The sequence below is a fragment of the Mercenaria mercenaria genome, chromosome 18, assembly GCF_021730395.1.
Source record: "Mercenaria mercenaria strain notata chromosome 18, MADL_Memer_1, whole genome shotgun sequence".
NCBI classification, from domain to species: domain Eukaryota; kingdom Metazoa; phylum Mollusca; class Bivalvia; order Venerida; family Veneridae; genus Mercenaria; species Mercenaria mercenaria.
In genome coordinates, this window is record NC_069378.1 from 52,128,839 (window position 1) to 52,148,237 (window position 19,399).

Below are 19,399 nucleotides of genomic sequence, written 5' to 3' on the forward strand. Positions count from 1 at the left end.
TGTTGGTTTCTTATATTTCCTTTAAAAGATAAATAACAAATCTATGAATCATTAACTGAGCAGGGCCATGAGAAAACCAACATTATGATAGTGGTTTTGCGACCAGCATGGATCCAGACCAGCCTGTGCATCTGCGCAGTCTAGTCAGAATCCATGCTGTTCGCTTTCAAAGCCTGCTGCAATTAGAGAAACTGTTAGCAAACAGCATGGATCCTGACCAGACTGCGCGGATGCGCAAGCTGGTCTAGATCCATGCTGGTCGCAAACGCACTATGCTGGTTTTTACATGGCGCGGCTCAATTCTGGATTTGTCAATATAAAGAGGCGAGCATTTTATCGTATAAAAATGAGAGTATATGAGATAGAATTTAAAAAGATGTTCGTCCTGCAATCTATTTCATAAAAAGCACGTTGGGGTTAATATAGTACTTGGTGGTGAGATATTCTCAGCGCATAAATAAAATTGTCGCGTCGTTATTAAATCTATCTTAAAAAAATGAAATTTATGAAAGAAATTTTCAGGTCTCGTAATGATCTCTACTGTCACGGTGCAAAAGAAACGTTCTGGATCCCTTAGTAGTACATGTCAAATCGCTAAACATAACTCTGATGGTGGTGATGCCACCGAAAAAGTTACCAGATGAAATTTGTTTTGAATTCTAGAAGTGTGAAATATACACACTGATGAGAGAAATGTTGTCGAAAATACAAAAAAAAAAAGAAAACAAAAAAAAGTACCTCTTGCAATTTAATGTCGAGTTTATCATGCCATCTCGCTCTCTTATTTACTCTTTGGTAATACTTATACGTGACCGGTGGTCAGTCATAGTTCGACCATCTCTGAAGAGATGTCCGTCTCATATTTGACGATATAAAAAGTCGCGAAAAGTCAATCCATCATTGTTAGATTTTTAAATTTTAAACACAATTTTAATCATAAAATGTCGTTTGTTTTTGTCAGGATTTTTAATTTTCCCGGAATACGTACCAATCGTATGTTTGATTGCACACACACGCGCACGTGCACGCACGCACGAACGCAAATGTAGACTCTTTCATCTTTAAAATCACTTTTTCATTATAAGAAAGATTTATTCTGATTAAAATTTTATTATGAAATATGGGTTTCCCTTGATTATTTAAAACAATACCGATCGGCCATATCAATATCTAGAAAATCAGATAAAATCACAAGCCCCTGTGGGTTTAGATCGCGGTCTCCCAGAAAGGTACTTTACCCGATCCCTCCCCTTTGACAAGCTAAATAACTCCTCATAATAAGCCTTATTATATTTTTCAACACTTAACCTTAAAATATCTCTTTAAGCACATCGCGAAAAGATCTTAATTTCCTTTTAACAACAAATCTCTATTGAGCTCAATTGGTTAGCGGCAGACATCAAAGGCTCGTTATCGCGATTTTGATTGGTGGGCGGGAACTTCAAAGAGAAATAGTGAGGTAAAAGGTAATAGAAAAGCTACTGAGTATATAAACGTTGAAAACAGTCGGGTGGTGATGTGTAAATTACTTATTTATTACAATTAAGAGTAGAGAAAACGAAAATTACGAAGATTGTGTATTTATGAGAAGAAAATTCAAACTATTAGTGAAACTAATTTTATTTTTAAAAAGCGCTGCTGTTAACGTATTGAAACATTCAGAAAAAGGTGGAGATTAAGAGAGTTTAAAGGGGAAAAAAAGAAAAAAGACAGGACAGAATAACAAGAACTGTGGGATTATTTTATGGAAAGCAATACTGGGAAAGATTTATAATTATATGAAAGATGACGTCAGTTCTACAACCTCCGCAACATGTGTTTATGGTACGTATATATTTTCATTGCATTCAGTTGTACATTAATGGCTCTAAAAATCATATTAGTATTAAAATAAATAAAACGCTGTTATTTTATTAAAATAAGATTGATCCTTTAGATGCTTACAGAAAAAGTTAACTTACAGATCAAATAGTTATAAATCTTATAGACCATGTATTACAACAAAATCTTAGGGTTTTTTTGGGGTTTTTTTTGCAGTAAAGTAATTCTGCATCCTTAAGACCGCCTTGGTCAGAGGGGCGTAGGGATTGTCCTTGGGACAGGGGTAATGATAATGTCCGTATTCTTTAAAACTATAAAACATTTTTATAGAAAAATGTCATTTGCTATGTTTCCATTATGTCTGACATTTAAGATATACTGAAATTACGACAAAGAACGGAATATTATGTAATATGTAGCCTGTATGACACCAGTATTGTACTTAATGTTTCCTTTGAGAATCCTATTTTCATTATTTCACATTAGTGTTGATATTGTATTAGTATTGAAAATTCCGAATAAATGCAAAGGGTAGCCGGATAACTAAGATTTACAGCAGTTCATATATTTGGCACATTAACCAAGATTTATAGCTTTTAATATGGGCATTTAAGTTTAATTTGTTTACTTCTGTTGGAAAACAATTTCGGCAGCAAGGATATTAATAAGTAACATTAAAGATAAGATGGGATAAGTGTTTATTCTGGTTTTGGTGTTAATCGAAATACATTCTATACAGATTTTAAGAGTGTCTTTAAATCAACTGATGAACAGTGAGAAAGATTTTGTTAGAACATCATAATAGTAAATTTCCGTATCATAAACAAATATCGTTCGAAATTCTTATTCGACATTGAAGATAAAATGAAATGTTGCATGATATTACAAAACACTTGACAGCATAATGTTAAGTGAAGAATGTAGCAAGGAAAATAATGATTAAATGGCAAGTACGAAAAATAACCAATGATAAATATGCTTAATAAACCACAAAGAATACTTTAGTTTAACCAATTTAATATGTACAAAAGTGATTAAAAAATAAAATTTGCATCCGTTTCATAAGCACAAGAATCTGAAATACTTTAAATGAAAACGAACACGATGTGTCATGTCACTGATTCTCTTCAGATCACTGTCAATTTCTACAATTTACTTTACATTTGCTTACACATTTATTATTATTTATTTTTCATTAGTTATTGATGTATAATGCGGATCTGGAGGATATTCGTACACCTGTCCTCTTTCATTCATATAGTAAATAATATGAGAGACTTTTTCTTTTCTCATATTATTTGGTTTACAGTTTAAACGAAATAATACGAGAGAAGAAAAAGGTTTTTTTACTTAAACTGATTTTAGAAAATGCATACAAACACTGATGATCGTAAGAATAAGTGTCCATAAAAGGAACAAATTAAACAATTATGTTCTAGCTGCTCAGGGGTGCATTTCAACTACTCCACCTGTCAATGTAAACTTTGAAACTGTTGAACGTAATTTCAACAAGAACTTTAAATTTCAAGTAATTGAGTAACAAGCAATTATTAACACAGAATGGTTTACCAGTGAAGAAGATGTACACAACTATGACAGACAACTAAAAAAAGTAATGTAATTGGAGCGGTGATCTGATTAAGGTGCCGGCGCAACTTGGAAGTCGTGGTCGCGAACCTCTTTGGGTCAGGACCAAACCTTATATGGAATATTACTGGAATTTCAGGATGGCCAAAAAAGGCTTGGAAGTTTTCGTCACAGTCAAGCTAAAACAAATCAATATAAAGTAATGATTCAAAAATTAATTCAATTTTATTCAGAAAATATATTTTTTCCTCTCATGAATTTAAGTGACTTTTTGGAAAAAAAATGATGTATCTATGTGGAAAAAAAATGAAATCGGAATAAAAATCAGTGTTTAAAGTAATTCATATGTCAAAAAATTCTTTGATTAAAATGATTGATGTGTGTTAATATTACTTTAAGATTTTTTGTTGATTTATTTACAGTGAAAGTGACAATTTAAGATGGGGGTTCCCTTTCATCTTGTTTTATCATTTCTTCATCTCAATCAAATAATAAACTTGTTACGTTCGTCGGTCGAAACGACATTTTCAAAACGAGTACAAATGAGCCGCACCATGAGAAAACCAACATAGTACATTTGCAACCAGCATGGATCCAGACCAGCCTGCGCATCCGCGTAGTCTGGTCAGGACCCATGCTGTTCGCTAACGGTTTCTCTAACTGCGAGTTTGAAAGCGAACAGCATGGATCCTGACTAGACTGTGCGGATGCGCAGGCTGGTCTGGATTCATGCTGGTCGCAAATGCACTATGTTGGTTTTCTCATGGTGCGGCTCAAATGTTTCCATTGATTCATTTCGAATTACAATTTCCAATTCTAAGAGCTGTTTAAATATTGTATTGTAAATACTAGTACAGTTTTTTTTCATCTCTTTTAACATACCGAAAGATATGCTTATTCAAACTATAAAGCTGGAAACCTAAAACTTACTTGTTTTGAAAATACGAAGTATCTTACTTTTATTGCTATATATTATACATTTTTTGTCAAGACCGATAATCTTTCAGAGCGTAAGGATTGAAAAATGACACAAGTATTTCATCAAGTCGTGGATCATGTTAGAGCTTCCTGTAACAGCCTATGTTTGTTGAATCGAGCAAAATATCAAATACCATACAATTTGTATTTCATTTCAAACGTGTTGGACAATATATATTCAGTAGGGGTGGCATAGAATAATGATACAAAAAGCTTGTTACCAAAAGTTAAATGTTAACATTATTTTCAGAATTCTTTGAGTTTATAGGAGCGCATATATCGGTGTTTTATATTACTTTGAACATTTTCGTACTCTCCAGACGTTGTCCGCACCAGACATTGATGACTTGAATTTTTGTCTTCATTATATCATAAATTGCTAGAAAAGGACATATTAAATTATTTCAAGATAAGACTAAAAGTGTTCGCTACACTTAATGATATTATAAATCGTTAGGCCCTAAGCTTGTTATACATCTCCGCCTTTTATTCGGCCCATTTCTGTATTAAATACGGATTAAAACTTCAAAAGTGTGAAAGAAGATTTATTTCCTTTTACCCCAGGTATGTACCGGGGCGGTCTCTTTGAAGTCACTTTGATGTTCGCCGACATTTGAGTAATTACCACTCTTATATTTTTTGCAACAATTAACCTGGTCATTTGGTTTGTCCGTAGGGATGCTGATGTTTTTTGACCGATGAGTTGGAATTGATGCAGGAATGTTAATAGTAATTTTCAAAAAAAAGAAGGCAGAAAGAAATGACGACGGGGGAATAATGGGGTGCTTAAGATGTTTAAACTCTGGTATTATACAATAAATATTTGCGAAGTATTTAGACAGGTATTTGCCTAACAACTTAACATAGGGGAGGTGGGCATAGATTTTAAGGCTGTGGAAACCATTTTGTAAAAAAACCCCAATTTTTTTTTTAAATATCCGAAAATGGTAAAATGTTCGTTCTTTTTTTCTATAGTATTCTTTTTATATATCTTGCGAACGTCGGCAAAAGACAAATTCCTGACTAACTTAAAATGAATGGTTTTCTGCCCTTTAGATATAATATTCCTCATTTTTACTGAAATTTTGATAGCTGAAAATGGGTTGCTATATTGTAAATAAAAGGAACCGTACGAATGGGTATCTAATTACATTATTGAATATGAGGAATGAAAAAAAACTCTGTTTTGTCTAAAGGTCAAATAGTCTTCAAAGAAATGTATTACGTTTTACAAAAAAGGGTTAATTCATACAAAAGGAACTTGTGCTACCGTTAAATTACGTATTTCTCTACATATTGTATGTTAAAAGGTACACAAACGTGGAAGGAAGATTTTTTTATACAAGTTTTAAAAGCTATAGATTGGTATCATTACATATTTTCTTGGCTTTTGAAATCGGATGAAATGCAAACACATCTTCATATTGCCTAGCGGTTCTTGATTTATTATTTAAATATGTTTGTACTCATTTAACTTTATTACTCAGCCAAAAAACACATTTAAGCTTAATATAATTATTTCTTGATCGCTTTACGTGATAACGGCCGCCACATTACAAATAATGAATGATTTATTAACTTTATACCATCTTAGAATGTGTACAGAAAATGCATAAAATAATAAGAAACAAACACGATCATAGTGTTATATTTTCAAAGCAACAAAAACTGTAATAAATATCGATGAATAAATTATTATTTTAACGTGGGCTGCAATTTAAAGGAATGTGCGTATAGTAAAAGTATTACATAATAAAGAAAGAAAAAGTGTACTAAGCCGTAATTCTTCAAACTAGATTTTTATAAAAGCTACTATTTTATTTGTGTACTTGCTACACAATAGTTAACAATATTCCATTTTGCGCATTAACTATTAAGAACACACTACAATTTGTTAAGCAAGAAATAATTTAGAAACTAATTTCGCAGTGATTACCAATAAAACGTAAAACCCAGCAAATAAATATCAAAATTCGTGAGATACATCTCATTTGTATAGGTAATTACCCGCATCAACGTAAGGCTAATTACGACAGTCATAATGTAATTCATACGCCGTCTTGTCAAAATGTGAAAAAAAAAATACTAATGTTCGCGAGACACTTTGACCCCGTGGCAATAGGGCGGGTAATATGATAAAATAAGTGATTTTCATAATAAGTTACTTGTCAACTTCAATTAACCGGAGACTTCATTTCGTCCTTTAATAATCAGTCAAATGGAAATGTATTTCATTCATAAATCGTTATTTAGTTTCATGAAATGAATAAAATACAAACAATATGTACTTCTGATTGTTGTCATTTGCGCGATAGTTTTACAAATATACTGTTTTAACCTTCCTTTTTAGCTGCATATTTCTAATACTATCAGCTCTGCGTTCTGGGAGTCAAAACAAATGCATATGCGAAGTAATTCGTTTTGAAATCTTTTGCAAATTCGGCCACATTTGGAATGTTATTTGAACAGAGACAGAAGCATCTATATTTGGAAGTTTGTTTTAGCTTTATTAATTTTTTTCCAGAGAATGGTATAATGCATCTTGTTTTTTTTCTATTTCAGCAGCCAAACTTTGGTTTGGCAGCGCCTCTTCAGCAGCCGATGCATCAATTTCCGGTGCAGTGTCAGCGACAAATTCACAAGCCTGCGCCTACGCTACCCTACCCAGGCTGGGACCCAAACGTTCCAAGGAGAAACACTCTTGGAATTCCGGAGGCGCCGATGATGCCCGGGAACCATTTTCCCACCATGCAGATGCAGTTCACATCCCGGGAAGAATTTAAAGTTATGTCACCGGAAGTACCACGTGAACTTCAAATGCCGCAGACGAGCCAATTTTCTTACGAATACCACCAGTCACGTCTTATGCAGCAGACGATGATAGCCACTGGACGACATTTTCTTCCGCCACAAATTAGTGCAGCGACATTACCCCACCCAGTTCCTTCGCCGTTACAGTCACCGTCGCCAATGGTGTCGCCAATGGTACCGAAACAAGTATCACCGCCACCCGCGGCAGAAGCGGAAACGCAGTGGTGGAGCGTTGCAAAACAAACGGAAGTTAAATATCCAGTGCCACATCCACTTTTATTCAGTCACGGAAGTGCAACTGATAGACAATATCAGGCTCATTTGGCATCTTTTCTACAAAATATAAAACCGATCACGCCTGCTCGGCGTTGTCGGCGATGCAGATGCCCAAATTGCCAAAATCCAACGAACTCAGATCCTTCGAAAAAGAAAGTGCATGTGTGTCATTTTCCTGGATGTGAAAAGGTCTATGGGAAAACAAGTCACCTGAAAGCTCATCTTCGTTGGCATTCTGGTGAACGACCGTTTGTATGCAACTGGTTGTTTTGTGGTAAAAGCTTCACGCGCTCAGACGAATTACAGCGCCATCTGCGAACGCACACAGGCGAAAAACGGTTTGCTTGTCAAACTTGTGGTAAAAGGTTCATGCGCAGTGACCATCTTAGCAAGCACGCTAAAACGCATGAAACAAAACGTCAAAAAACAAAACAGGAAGGAGATTCAGATACGGAAAATACCGAAAACGTAAGCCCTGTGCCACGGACAAATACGGAAAGTGACGATGAAGAATCGGATATTGACGTAGAATTCGACGATTCGGATGTTTCCGATGTATGATAACAGTGTAGTTCATAGTGCTAAATTGATTTTAACAAATGCCCCAAGAACTTGTAAATTATTTCTGTGATTCTTTTTGTTCAACTTACTCCAGGATTAGTTACTGTACAGTATGTTTTAATACAATACTAAAATTATTTTCATACGGTTGGTACATTATACTAGTGCAGTAGACATACCTAGAGTTTAGATTCTAGCATGTTGTTAAATTGAAATTGTTATAAACTGTTGTATCAAAACTGTTAGAAGTGCTGTTCTTAATTCTAAAGAGAGTAAAACATGTGATATGCATAATGTCAATGATTAAATTAAAAGATACTGGTTACTGAAATTAAAATTATTTGCAATGAAAACCTCTTCCCCTTTTCATGTTCTTAGTGTCCAGTTGTGGGTTACACACCACTAGATTTTTGTTTCACATCGCGGTACCAGACTAGAAATATTAAGGCATCCGGTCCCTAAATAAGCAAGTTCTGTATGACAGTGCTATCAAAATATATCAAAATATTGATGACTGGTAAGATCATATAATTTTGGTATCATTTGAAAGTGTATTGTCTGCTGAAAAAGAAAATATATATTACATGACAAAAATATGCTACTGATTTTTTGAGTCGGCTAAAGGCTGAAAGCCTTTTGACGAGTCCTTGCTATCCAACGATTCTCTAAATGGACCAAATAACACATTGAAGGGATGTAGTTCCATTAGATTTCTCAAACTTCAAACAGTTCACTGCATGAATGAAGTTAAGTTGTGTCAATTCCCTTTGCTATGACCAATATACGATGTAATCTGTCATATTTATGACTTGTAATTGTGCAATACTCGAATGTAACTCATTAAGCATAAATGTGCATTTTAAGAATTGCGCAGGCTTACAAAGCTTGGGTAACATCCAGCGAAAGACAAAAAAATAGTTCCACAGGGCTCCAGATAAGATGCGTATTAGCGTAAATTACGTATAGAAATAATGCAAATACGCATGTCTAATAATTTCTAAGCGTATAAAAACGTATATAAAATTACAGAAACGCACACAATGCTTTTTTAAAAACAAAATCTGAATCGTCTGGATGCGTTAGGTAACATATCGGTCAGCCTTAATTCTCCCACATTGAACGTAAACACGCATCGTATGATTTCTATAAACTTTGCGTGGGTTGAATTTTGCAGTCAGTAAACGGATAAATTATCGGAAGAAGAAGCTCTTACTGGTTTGTTTAGTTACTACTGATATTAAAAATGATTTTAATTCTTATTTTTCGAGAAATAAACAAATCGGCGAAACATTAAATTGTATTTTCTTGTAGTTTTTGAAATCGAAAGTAGATCGTCTATGTTTGGCTGCTTTCACGAAACGAAACAACGTTTTTATGAAAAGATTTAAATTAGAGGTAATTTAACCGTAAACTTCAATGTCAGATACTGCCAATTGCTGCTAAATGTCTTCGTATCATCACAATTTGTAAAATATATTGTTCAAACTGGAGAAAAGTGTAATCGTATCCGGATATAATATTTTGGGTAAATATCGAGCTGTGTTATGAAATTTTAAGAAAAAAACCTAAAAACAAACTGAAACTGGTAGACTATACTGTCAGTACATCAATCATTAGCCGACTCAGGCCATTCAGGCCTTTGATTTTTTTTTACTTTCTTTAGTTTTCAGTGATATTCATTTTTTACATCAACAACAGAAATCCAGTCACTACAGTGTAACATTCATTAATTCGTAGTAACATAAAAAACATGACTAAAATGATTCTTGCATGATATTGATGGTCTGATTCTTGTATATTATTTATGGTCATCTTATTCACTAATTATTGTTCAGCAGACACAACTCTTTCAAATGCTACTCAAAACATGGGGCCGCCAGGTATCAAAATGTACCGATTTGTGGATCGGATACCTTAATATCTAAGCTAATATTTTTTCTACAGGAAGAAATTTTTGAGCCGCACCGTGAGAAAACCAACATAGTTGCTTTGCGACCAGCATGGATCCAGACCAGCCTGCGCATCTGCGCGCATTCCGGTCAAGATCCATGCTGTTCGCTAACAGTTTCTCTGATTGCTATAGGCCTTGAAAGCGAACAACATGGATCCTGGTCTGGATCCATCCTGGTCGCAAAGCCACTATGTTGGTTTTCTCATGGTGCGGCTCATTTGAAAACTCTTGAAATTTGAGTTTGTTTCATACCATCATAATCGACAACCACAGAATGTGTATTAAGCGGCTTCGTTTCTTGGTTTGCTATTTCATTTAATTGCCAGTATCTACTACAGCTACTACAAAATATTCTAATTTTAAGGTTTTTACGGTTGAAAAGAAATAAAAGCCCAACTAAACAAGATAGTATCTTGTAATACTTCAGGCGGTGTTCTTAGATCTTGGGTAATTATTTCTCAAGAATACTTAACGTTTATCAGTTATACGAAATAAGTGCTCGGAGGCAAAGCCAACAAAAAAATGTTTATTTTACTTGCAGTTAAAATATATCAGCAATATATTGAGTATTAAATGTTGCAATGCTGGTTATTTTTTGTCTTTTTGTTATCATTTCGGCATAATATTATCTAGTTTTTGCCATTACAACGGCTTACTCACTAACTGAATAAATTATAATTTTCCTTACTGCAATTCCGTAATACGGAAGTCTGAAGGTGGCATTTTTTTCTAAGTCAAGCACACGACTTAATCATATTTTAGAAAAAGCACCGGTTCTACTGTCTCGTGCAGTTAATGTATGGCAATTATTCAGACGACACCTCGAACCGTCATGAGATTTCCTACTTCCGGTATAAACACGTTTGAAAAATTTCTGCGGGTGAAGACGCAGGAACTAAAATACTCTTCCATATGGACAGAAACAGTTTAGTGATCTATTTTGACCAGTGTATAAATATATTTTTAATATCCGCGGATCCGCACCCATCAATTATCAGCGGATCCACAAGGGTAATGAATACCAGTTTCCTACAGGCAGGCATATATACATTTGAAGAAATTAATGATAAATAGTATGTTAAGGACGCATGCGCTGTTAACTCAACTTTATATGAATATCTTAACTCGAATTTTTAAATTGATGATGACTGTATTTTTTGTATTTTCTTTTAAAATGAAGTCGTCGATGTATTCCGTTACCCCAAATAAAATGACCCAGTGCACTGTGTATTTTGCCCATATTCCATTATAACAGCTGACCGACTGTTGCTTTGACATGATCATATCAAACACTAATAAGTATTCTTCATGTATCGGGCAATTTCGTGTCTCAGACAAAGATGAGAACTGTGTTAAATACGTCTTAAGGTAGTGGATGGTAATCAACAAACAAAAAGATGGTGATATACATGTCCTATAGTATAATAAAAGGGTCATTATAACAGTAGCTAGATCTGGGGTTTTGTATTCGGCTCTCGCGGGTTTTGCCAGGTTGGATCATACTCGGCGCTTGCGCGACTCGTGTGATTCGATCTGGCAAACTCCACCCGAACCGAATACAGCATTCCAGATCAAACTACTATTGTAATAACCCTATTATATTAGGACTTAAAATCATTAAGATGAAATAGATGACATGATGTATCGCCCCCAGAAGGACATCATAATGTTGGTTTTTAAAATAGAAACACTATTAAGTATCTGAAAATCATAAATGAATATCAATTAATTCAATTTCGGAATGTTTTTTTTTATATATTATACATAGTACAGCTACATAATGTTTTACTGTATGAAAAACGCATTAGGAATTGAAGACCGAGCGAGTATATTAACTAGTTAGTATGCCGAATCGCGAATCGCTTTATTATTTATTTCATGTGAAGGTGGTTTCTGTACTGAGAAAATAGTTGGCATTAATCTATGCGTATGCTTCTGCTATAACAAAAAAGGCAATAAAGCTCTACAAGAGGTCGAGTTTAATGTTTAAAATTTAAATACAGTTGAATGTTTAATATTCAGTCTAAAAATGCGGATTAAAATACATGTCGCCGATTTTTGTTTTCTTTTTTGCTTAAAAACGGATTTTCATAAAGAAGTATTGAATAAAGTTATTTTGTGAGTTCTAGATAAAACACACGTGTAGTCTTAAAATATGCAGGATACTAGTAGCTTTCTAAAGCGTTAGCCCCGCACTAAAATGAACTGTTGAATAATTTAAAGGAATTTAAATTTTACTTACATAGAATTCTGATGAGAGGTCGGTTTGAATACTATTGATACGTGATTTTTTTCATATTTGATATACAAGTACATATTTGCTTCTTTGATCTGAGGCATTACAGTAGTCTGTGATCAGTCACATGAGATAGCTCATAAGGTATAATTATGTCCCTTTTATCTCAGAGCCAAGACTGATGAAGTAAGAATATATAAGAGAATTATTAAAAAAAAAAAGATTATCCAGTCGGTAGCCAGACTAGCATTACAGCAGCACACGCACTAAAAAGTCAGTTTGAATACTATTGATACGTGACTTTTTTTTCATATTTGATATACACGTACATATTTGCTTCTTTGATCTGAGGCATTACAGCAGCCTGTGATCAGTCATAGGAGATAACTCCTGAGGCTATTGAAATTTTGTGCAATTATGTCCCTTTTCTCAGAGCCAAGACTGATGAAGTCAGAATATATACGGGAATTGTTTAAAAAAAAAAGATTATCTAGTCGCTAGCCAGACTTGCATTACAGTAGCACATGCGAAAATCTGCCCCACCCTTCCTTTGTCATCAAACAACACAACCGTCGTTAAGGCATAATAACATTTTTGTTGTTATTAAATCGGTATCTCCTTTTTTTTCATGAACACTTAAACATATTTCTCTAACTAAAAAGATCTTAGAGCATTTCAAATGCTTTTTATCGTTATAAATAATTTGCCAACATAAATGAAAAGAGACGAAAAAAGCTCCGTTAATAGAGATAGGAAAGATTTTGTTGATGATCAAAGATTTCGTAAACAATCGACAAACATTTATCCTTCAAAGTGTAAATATTTTTGTTCACAGGGTCCGTATTATCCGTAATAAAAACTGAGCAATATATTAAGGGTCTATTACGTCCGATGTAAAGATGAAAAGGCGCGCACAAATGATTTAAAATTAAAGTTATATAGCTTCTATCGTTTGAAGTTTCATGGGCTCTATTTGATTATAAGATTTTAACACTTTTAAAAGGAATTTGAGGATAAAGTTTGTCTTACTGCTTACACGATTATGTGGCTGTTTATAGTTATAGGCGGGATTAAACGTTTGAGGAGTAGCCGTAATCTCTCGTAGATAGGACGAGATTCCGCGGTGACCGGGGAGATTTGAGCGCGAGACCGGCACGTGATTTCTTAGCGGAAACATCTGTGCCCATTTAATCAATTTGTGTTTACCTGGTTTCAAAAAAGGTCGACTGAGCTGCCCGAAAACAACTGGAATAATGCAATTCATTTCATTTGAAAAAGCGTAGTATGACGGAGATTGCTGACACGTACGTTCACGCATACACGCAAATCTGAAAATAGTTTGCGGCAAAGGCAACGCTTACTGCGTAAGACCACATAGGTCTTTACATCAAGAATAAAAAAAAAAATAAGGCTGTGCTAATATTTTATTCAGTTTCCACAAAGGACAGACTACTGTTAGTATTTAACAAAATAAACACAAATTGTAAATATTTCAATTTTGTTTGGAATAAACTATGTTTAAACTAAACTAAAATAACCACGACCCGCGTAAAACTTCCGAATGAAGACTGGACTGATTGCTGGTAGTGGAGCGCTCTTGTTGAACACTTTCGTTTCAAAACTGTATCACCTACATTGCTAGCAGTCTGCACCAAATGGCAAATGAAAGCAACTAGAGAAAATATCTTCCAGCACATAAAACGGTCACAATTTGTCAAACAATTATATTCATGTACGCTTATAGGCCAAACCATCGTTGCTTTTACATGTCAACATGTGGCATCCATCAAAGCAGGGCTATCTGCCTATAATGACACACATGTATATAAAATGTATCTATCGAGTAATCCTTAATTTGACGTCACGTCACGTTACCTGCATGTTACCGACAAATGCCATTTTACTGACGTAGCACCGGGATACTGAAATAATTTCGACGGATCTTTATTCAGACCATAGCAGCTCTCAGATTATTCACTTGAATATACATAACCATCCTTCTCTTTTCAAAGTTTAGATAATCAGAGTTAAGATAAATTTCCGGAGGATTAGAAAGTAAGTAAATAAGAGAAATTTAACTCAAGAAAAAGATTGTATAGTTTCAAACAAGATGAAAATACTTTGTCAACTCGGGCCACTCGTTGTTATTAATCAATTATCGTTTAGATGGTGTTCAGTGTTTAACCGGGTAATAATTGTTATTTCTGTGTTTTTCTTTTTCAAGGAAAATGGAACAGTGTCTATAAGCGACCGAGGATTGTCTGACACATGTTAAACCTTGCTGATAATTTTTTTTTTACATTCTTGTTTATTATATATTTGGCGTACATTTTTAAATATAGACATTTTTTCTGTATAGGGAGTTCAGAGAGGTACATTTAAGTGGTTTCCAATTATTACAATTATGTATTTTTGTGCTTGAAAATCTAAATTTTAATCCATGGCTGCTTTCAATAATATAATGAAATCATGGATGCATTTTGGGAAAATTATAACAGTACGCATATTTCTACTGAGCGATTTCATGAAAAAAAATAAAACAAATGTTGTTGGAATGTATGTGCGCCACCGTCTCCTAAGAGAAAAAGTGGCTAAAAGCGATGGTTTACAGGTATATTTCTTGCTGTTGTTTTTTTTATTTTTATTTTTTGAAAGGTTATGAAAATTCTTTCTTGGTGCCATCAATAGTTTGTCCCATAATCAAAATCGTTACAATGCAGGCCTGTGGAAATTGAGTTACTATTATTAGTAATTCAACGTCGGCTCCACAACTCTCTGGTTGTATTTTACAAAATGAACGCAACCTGATCTAGTACAACATGCAGACCACCATCACTTCACTACCCCAGGAGACTAAACTTTCTTATTCCAACTTATCTACACAGAGTAGCCTTCTGCTCATAAGAACTAGTAATTCTCAAATTGATGATTTTCCCCAAAAATTCTTGATAAATCTTGTAAAAATAACTTAATTACTGTTAACATTGAAAGTCTAGATAAACCTTTTGATTATATAGAAGTACGTAGGGACATATCTTCTCTAAGTAGGAAAAAAGTGCCAGGGTACAATTTACTGAATGCAGATTTTTTGTTCATAGATACAAGGCAATTTATAACACGATTTTTGGTTAAAATTTTCATTAAAATCTGCATAGACGTAACATATCCAATGTCATGTATAGACTAACATATTGTCTGCAGCAATAATTGACCCAGGGAGTTGGATTGAGGTGTGTGTGTGTGGGGGGGGGGGGGGGGGGGGGGGGGGGGGGTATATTTCGCATAGTCTGAAGACGGCCAACAAGTAACAAAAGTATGGTTTGCGTCAAGGTCAAGTACGTGTAATTTATTACTTTAAACTCGTTCTTTAGTTAAAAAAAACGAAAATTAGAAAATTACGTGAGAAATACTAACCAAGAATGCGTTTCGTACAGTATTTCATTGGCAAAGACAATATAGATTCGAAAGTGTTCATTACCGAGTGACAGATTGTCAGTGGTGGCTGGACAAGAAATGTCATTTATGAACAATCGTCTTTTTAGTGTATAAATCGGACATGATAAAAGGTACATTGTAGGGGTTTGTTGTTTGAATTTCACTCCATGTACAGTAAGGTTCATAATTCACAGAGGCCATTTGTTTGTTTCAGAGTAAAATTGAAATATCTTTCTCCAATGAACACCAGATGCAATATTGTAATGAGTGACGTAGCCACGGGTGAAAATGCAAGATATGGTATTCACGAGTGGAAGATATTTCATCGTGCATGTAGAACAAACGAATTTTCTTTTTGTTTCACGTTTAGACTTAATTTTCCCACTTTTATTACACATTTTTCAGAGAATTATCGAAATATTAGAGTGAAGTATGTCTGGTATTTACACAGTGAAAAATATCACTGGTAAGAAATTGAAGGGGTCCGTGCAAAAATGTACCTATCTCCATTTTTGGTCAAAATGGCATTTATGGCATAAAAAAAGAAAATTCTGCACCTGATTAACTCCCCCAGCAGCGGATTCTTCTGTTTGAAAGTGGAAAAAATTGGTATTTCACGTATGCAACATTGGTTCTAACTCCACAATGAGTTGACATCAAGGAGTTAGGGCTTTGATGGCTGTTTTGGTTAATGAAAAGAACACAAGCCCAATGTAAATAGACTATATCCATAATTTTAAAAGTCATCAAGTATGTGAAATGAATATATTTCATTGACATATTTAGGCATAAATGATTTGCAAATCATAGTTTAAATGCAACAATGTTCCTAACTCCACGGACTTAGAACCTTTGTTGCATAACTCCACGGACTTAGAACCCTTGTTGCATAAACATAATCGACAAGATATAAATAGTGCAAAATAAACGACACTTTGTAATACGACTGTTTAAATAGAATACAATCCACAGCTGCAATTATTTTGGGAAATATCATATTTCACCAAAATTTTACAAAAATGCGTTTTCCCAACATTTTGACTAAATGGAGATAGGTACCTTTTTGCAGGGACCCCTTAAATTACAAGATTGGTAAATTAACCACTAAATTTAATCAAAACATGAAATAAAAGGACCTATAACCCAGACAGAGACTAATATGTAATATTTGAGCAATGTTGTTAATGCGATGAATGGTATGATGCGTTTCTTATTAAGTGTCTCTCGTATATTGCTAAGGATTGGCTTGCATTTTTATCTTCGGATAGCGCTTTCCATTCACGAATCACGGATAAAACAAATGAATCTTAGTATAATTGTGTATGGCGACATGATAATAGGGTATATTCGTGCTATTTCTACTTTAGTATCTGTTTCTCTGTGGTTATGTAATCAAATGAGAAAATGTCATTTTTGGTTTTAAAGAATAATGTAAGGTTTTGTTTCTTGTTTTCTGTTAGATGGTGCTTCCCATTTCAGGTCCGTAGATAGGTTGTTAATAGTTCATTTTGGATGGTGCGGTTGGGTTTATTATGCTTTCTGGAACTCAGTAGAGTTTCTGTTTGATAAGAATTAATTTTAGCCCAAAAATGCATTTTTCCGAGGTCTTTGATAAGTTGATTTATGGCGTCTTGTGGGTTGTCTTCTACCAGATATAAACTTGTTTAACACAAAGGCTCTGGATCTTGTTTTACGACGAAGAGAGACTTTCTACTTGCTACGCATTTTACTTAAAATACAGTTATACTATCTTAAAGTTTTGCGATCAATGAAAATGATGATGAAGTTTCTGGTTACTTTGTAAGGAGTGTTCTGAAAGTACCCAGGCGTTTGCCAGTATCTGGTCTGAAATATACATTCAAATATCATGTAAACTCTATGTACATAATAATAAACAAAGCAAAATCCATTCATGGTATGCAAAACTTTAACTTCATTTTCTCTGCAAAAACCAAATTTACCAAAAAGTACAAAAGTTTCGCTGTTTTGTAGCTCTACTTGCTTAAAACTGTATGTTGTAATTAAGATCACTCTTGCAAAAGTTTTCTATTCTCCCGTATGCTTTAAGCTCATAGTGAACTGAAACAGTACAATATGCTTGTTGTGTTGGTAAAACATAAATAAATACTCTTAAACAGGCTTTGCTTTATGTTTTCATTATATCTTGTCCATAATTAACACATATGAGCACTTGGCTAATATTTTTGTTTACTTAAAAAGGCACGAACACGTTTTCTTTTTCTCAATGGTTAGAAAACGATCCGTCATATTCGTCATATTCTAGCTTTCGTTCAGGAAGGTGTCTGGTGTCTTTCTTGTTTTCAGCTTTGTCTGTACACCAGATAGTCATGTGCGAACAAGAGGACTATTGATATGGCCCTAGAAGGGAGATCGTGGATGTATATAAAGAAGAGAAGACTAAGAACACTGCCCAAAGAGACACCAGATAAGACAGAGGAGACTTCTGGGATTGCACGATGAATGGCACAAAAGTCATGCTGTACGCCGTTCTAGAGGTTGAGGTTTAACTGAGACATGTCGTGGTGAAGATGGCGTATTTTAGAAGTTAACGGGAGAGACAAGTCAATGAAATATTTCTGTAGTTTGAAATAGTGGAATGGTGTTCATTCATGAAGACAGAGGAACCTACGGCAGTTTTCAGTCAAATGTTATTTGACATTAGACAACAGACAGTTTGAAGAATTTAGTATGCCTTTGTGTCAGCTCATCAACGGTAAATTTAAGATATTTTGAGATGTTTTCTGTAACAGATATACGCAGGCTACTGGTATTTTCATTTTATTTTTACTTTTAAAGAGAATTCCTATAGTATTTTTCCTTTCATAGAATTTTTTTAAATTCACATATATGATAGGAAACTTTGTGCTGAAAACAATGAACAAATAAAAACAATAGGTCACCAGGCTTGTTTTTGTGAAAAATTGTTTTGAACACACCCACTGTTGCTGACACTGACAGCGATTTTTCAACATTTTCATAATTTCCTGCTTTTTTATAAATACCAACCAAAATATACATCAAGACAGCACAATACGGCTTTTTTCTTTTTACAGATTTTATTATATACTTATTTGATATCATAGTCATATCTGTAATACTCTATCCTTACAATAATGGGTACAAATGAAATAAATATTGTTTCATATCTACTTTTGTGAACTTTTTTTTCAATGAAAAATACCCATAGTGAAGAATATTTTTTTTAATTTTGAAAAAACTCTTTCATAGAATTTTTTCCTGTTTTTCTTGTGTATAGATAATTGTATTGTGAGAATAAAAATGGCTAAAAATGTATGGGTCACCAGGCTAAATTTTATGTTAAGACCGCTAGAATACAACACCTGTTCGGACGGAAAATGGCGCGAACCTAGCCAAATTGATTACATGTATGTCTGCTAGAAGTTAAAAAAAAAGTTTAAAAAATTCTTAATTCTTTCTATAATTGAATACTAAATAATCTTGAAGATGATATTGTCTTATCAGTACTAAGTCAATTATCTTACATTATATGAACAACACTGTCTTTGTACTAAAATGCGATGTGAAAACACAACCACAAAAAGCAAGATATATGTCGGGCATGATACTTGTCAATACAACATAGCCAGTATCAACATTTGATTACTGATAAAACTTATCAAAAATGTTATTTCATTCAAGATTCCTCATATTTAAAATTGTCTGTAACATGTTTCAACAATTGTTGACTTCAGTTCAGTTTT

General features: G+C 34.0%; 1 protein-coding gene across 1 annotated transcript in view; it reads left to right on the forward strand.

The window, feature by feature from the left end:
- The first annotated feature begins 1,472 nt into the window (after positions 1–1,472).
- Positions 1,473–19,399, forward strand: part of LOC123539417 (zinc finger protein 585A-like) — a 40,244-nt gene continuing 22,317 nt past the window's right edge. The window contains exons 1-2 of the mRNA XM_053529853.1: positions 1,473–1,824; positions 6,949–8,028. Of these exons, the coding sequence (XP_053385828.1) occupies positions 1,786–1,824; positions 6,949–8,028 (1,119 nt within the window). The 5' untranslated portion in view covers positions 1,473–1,785. The remainder of the gene's footprint in view (positions 1,825–6,948; positions 8,029–19,399) is intronic.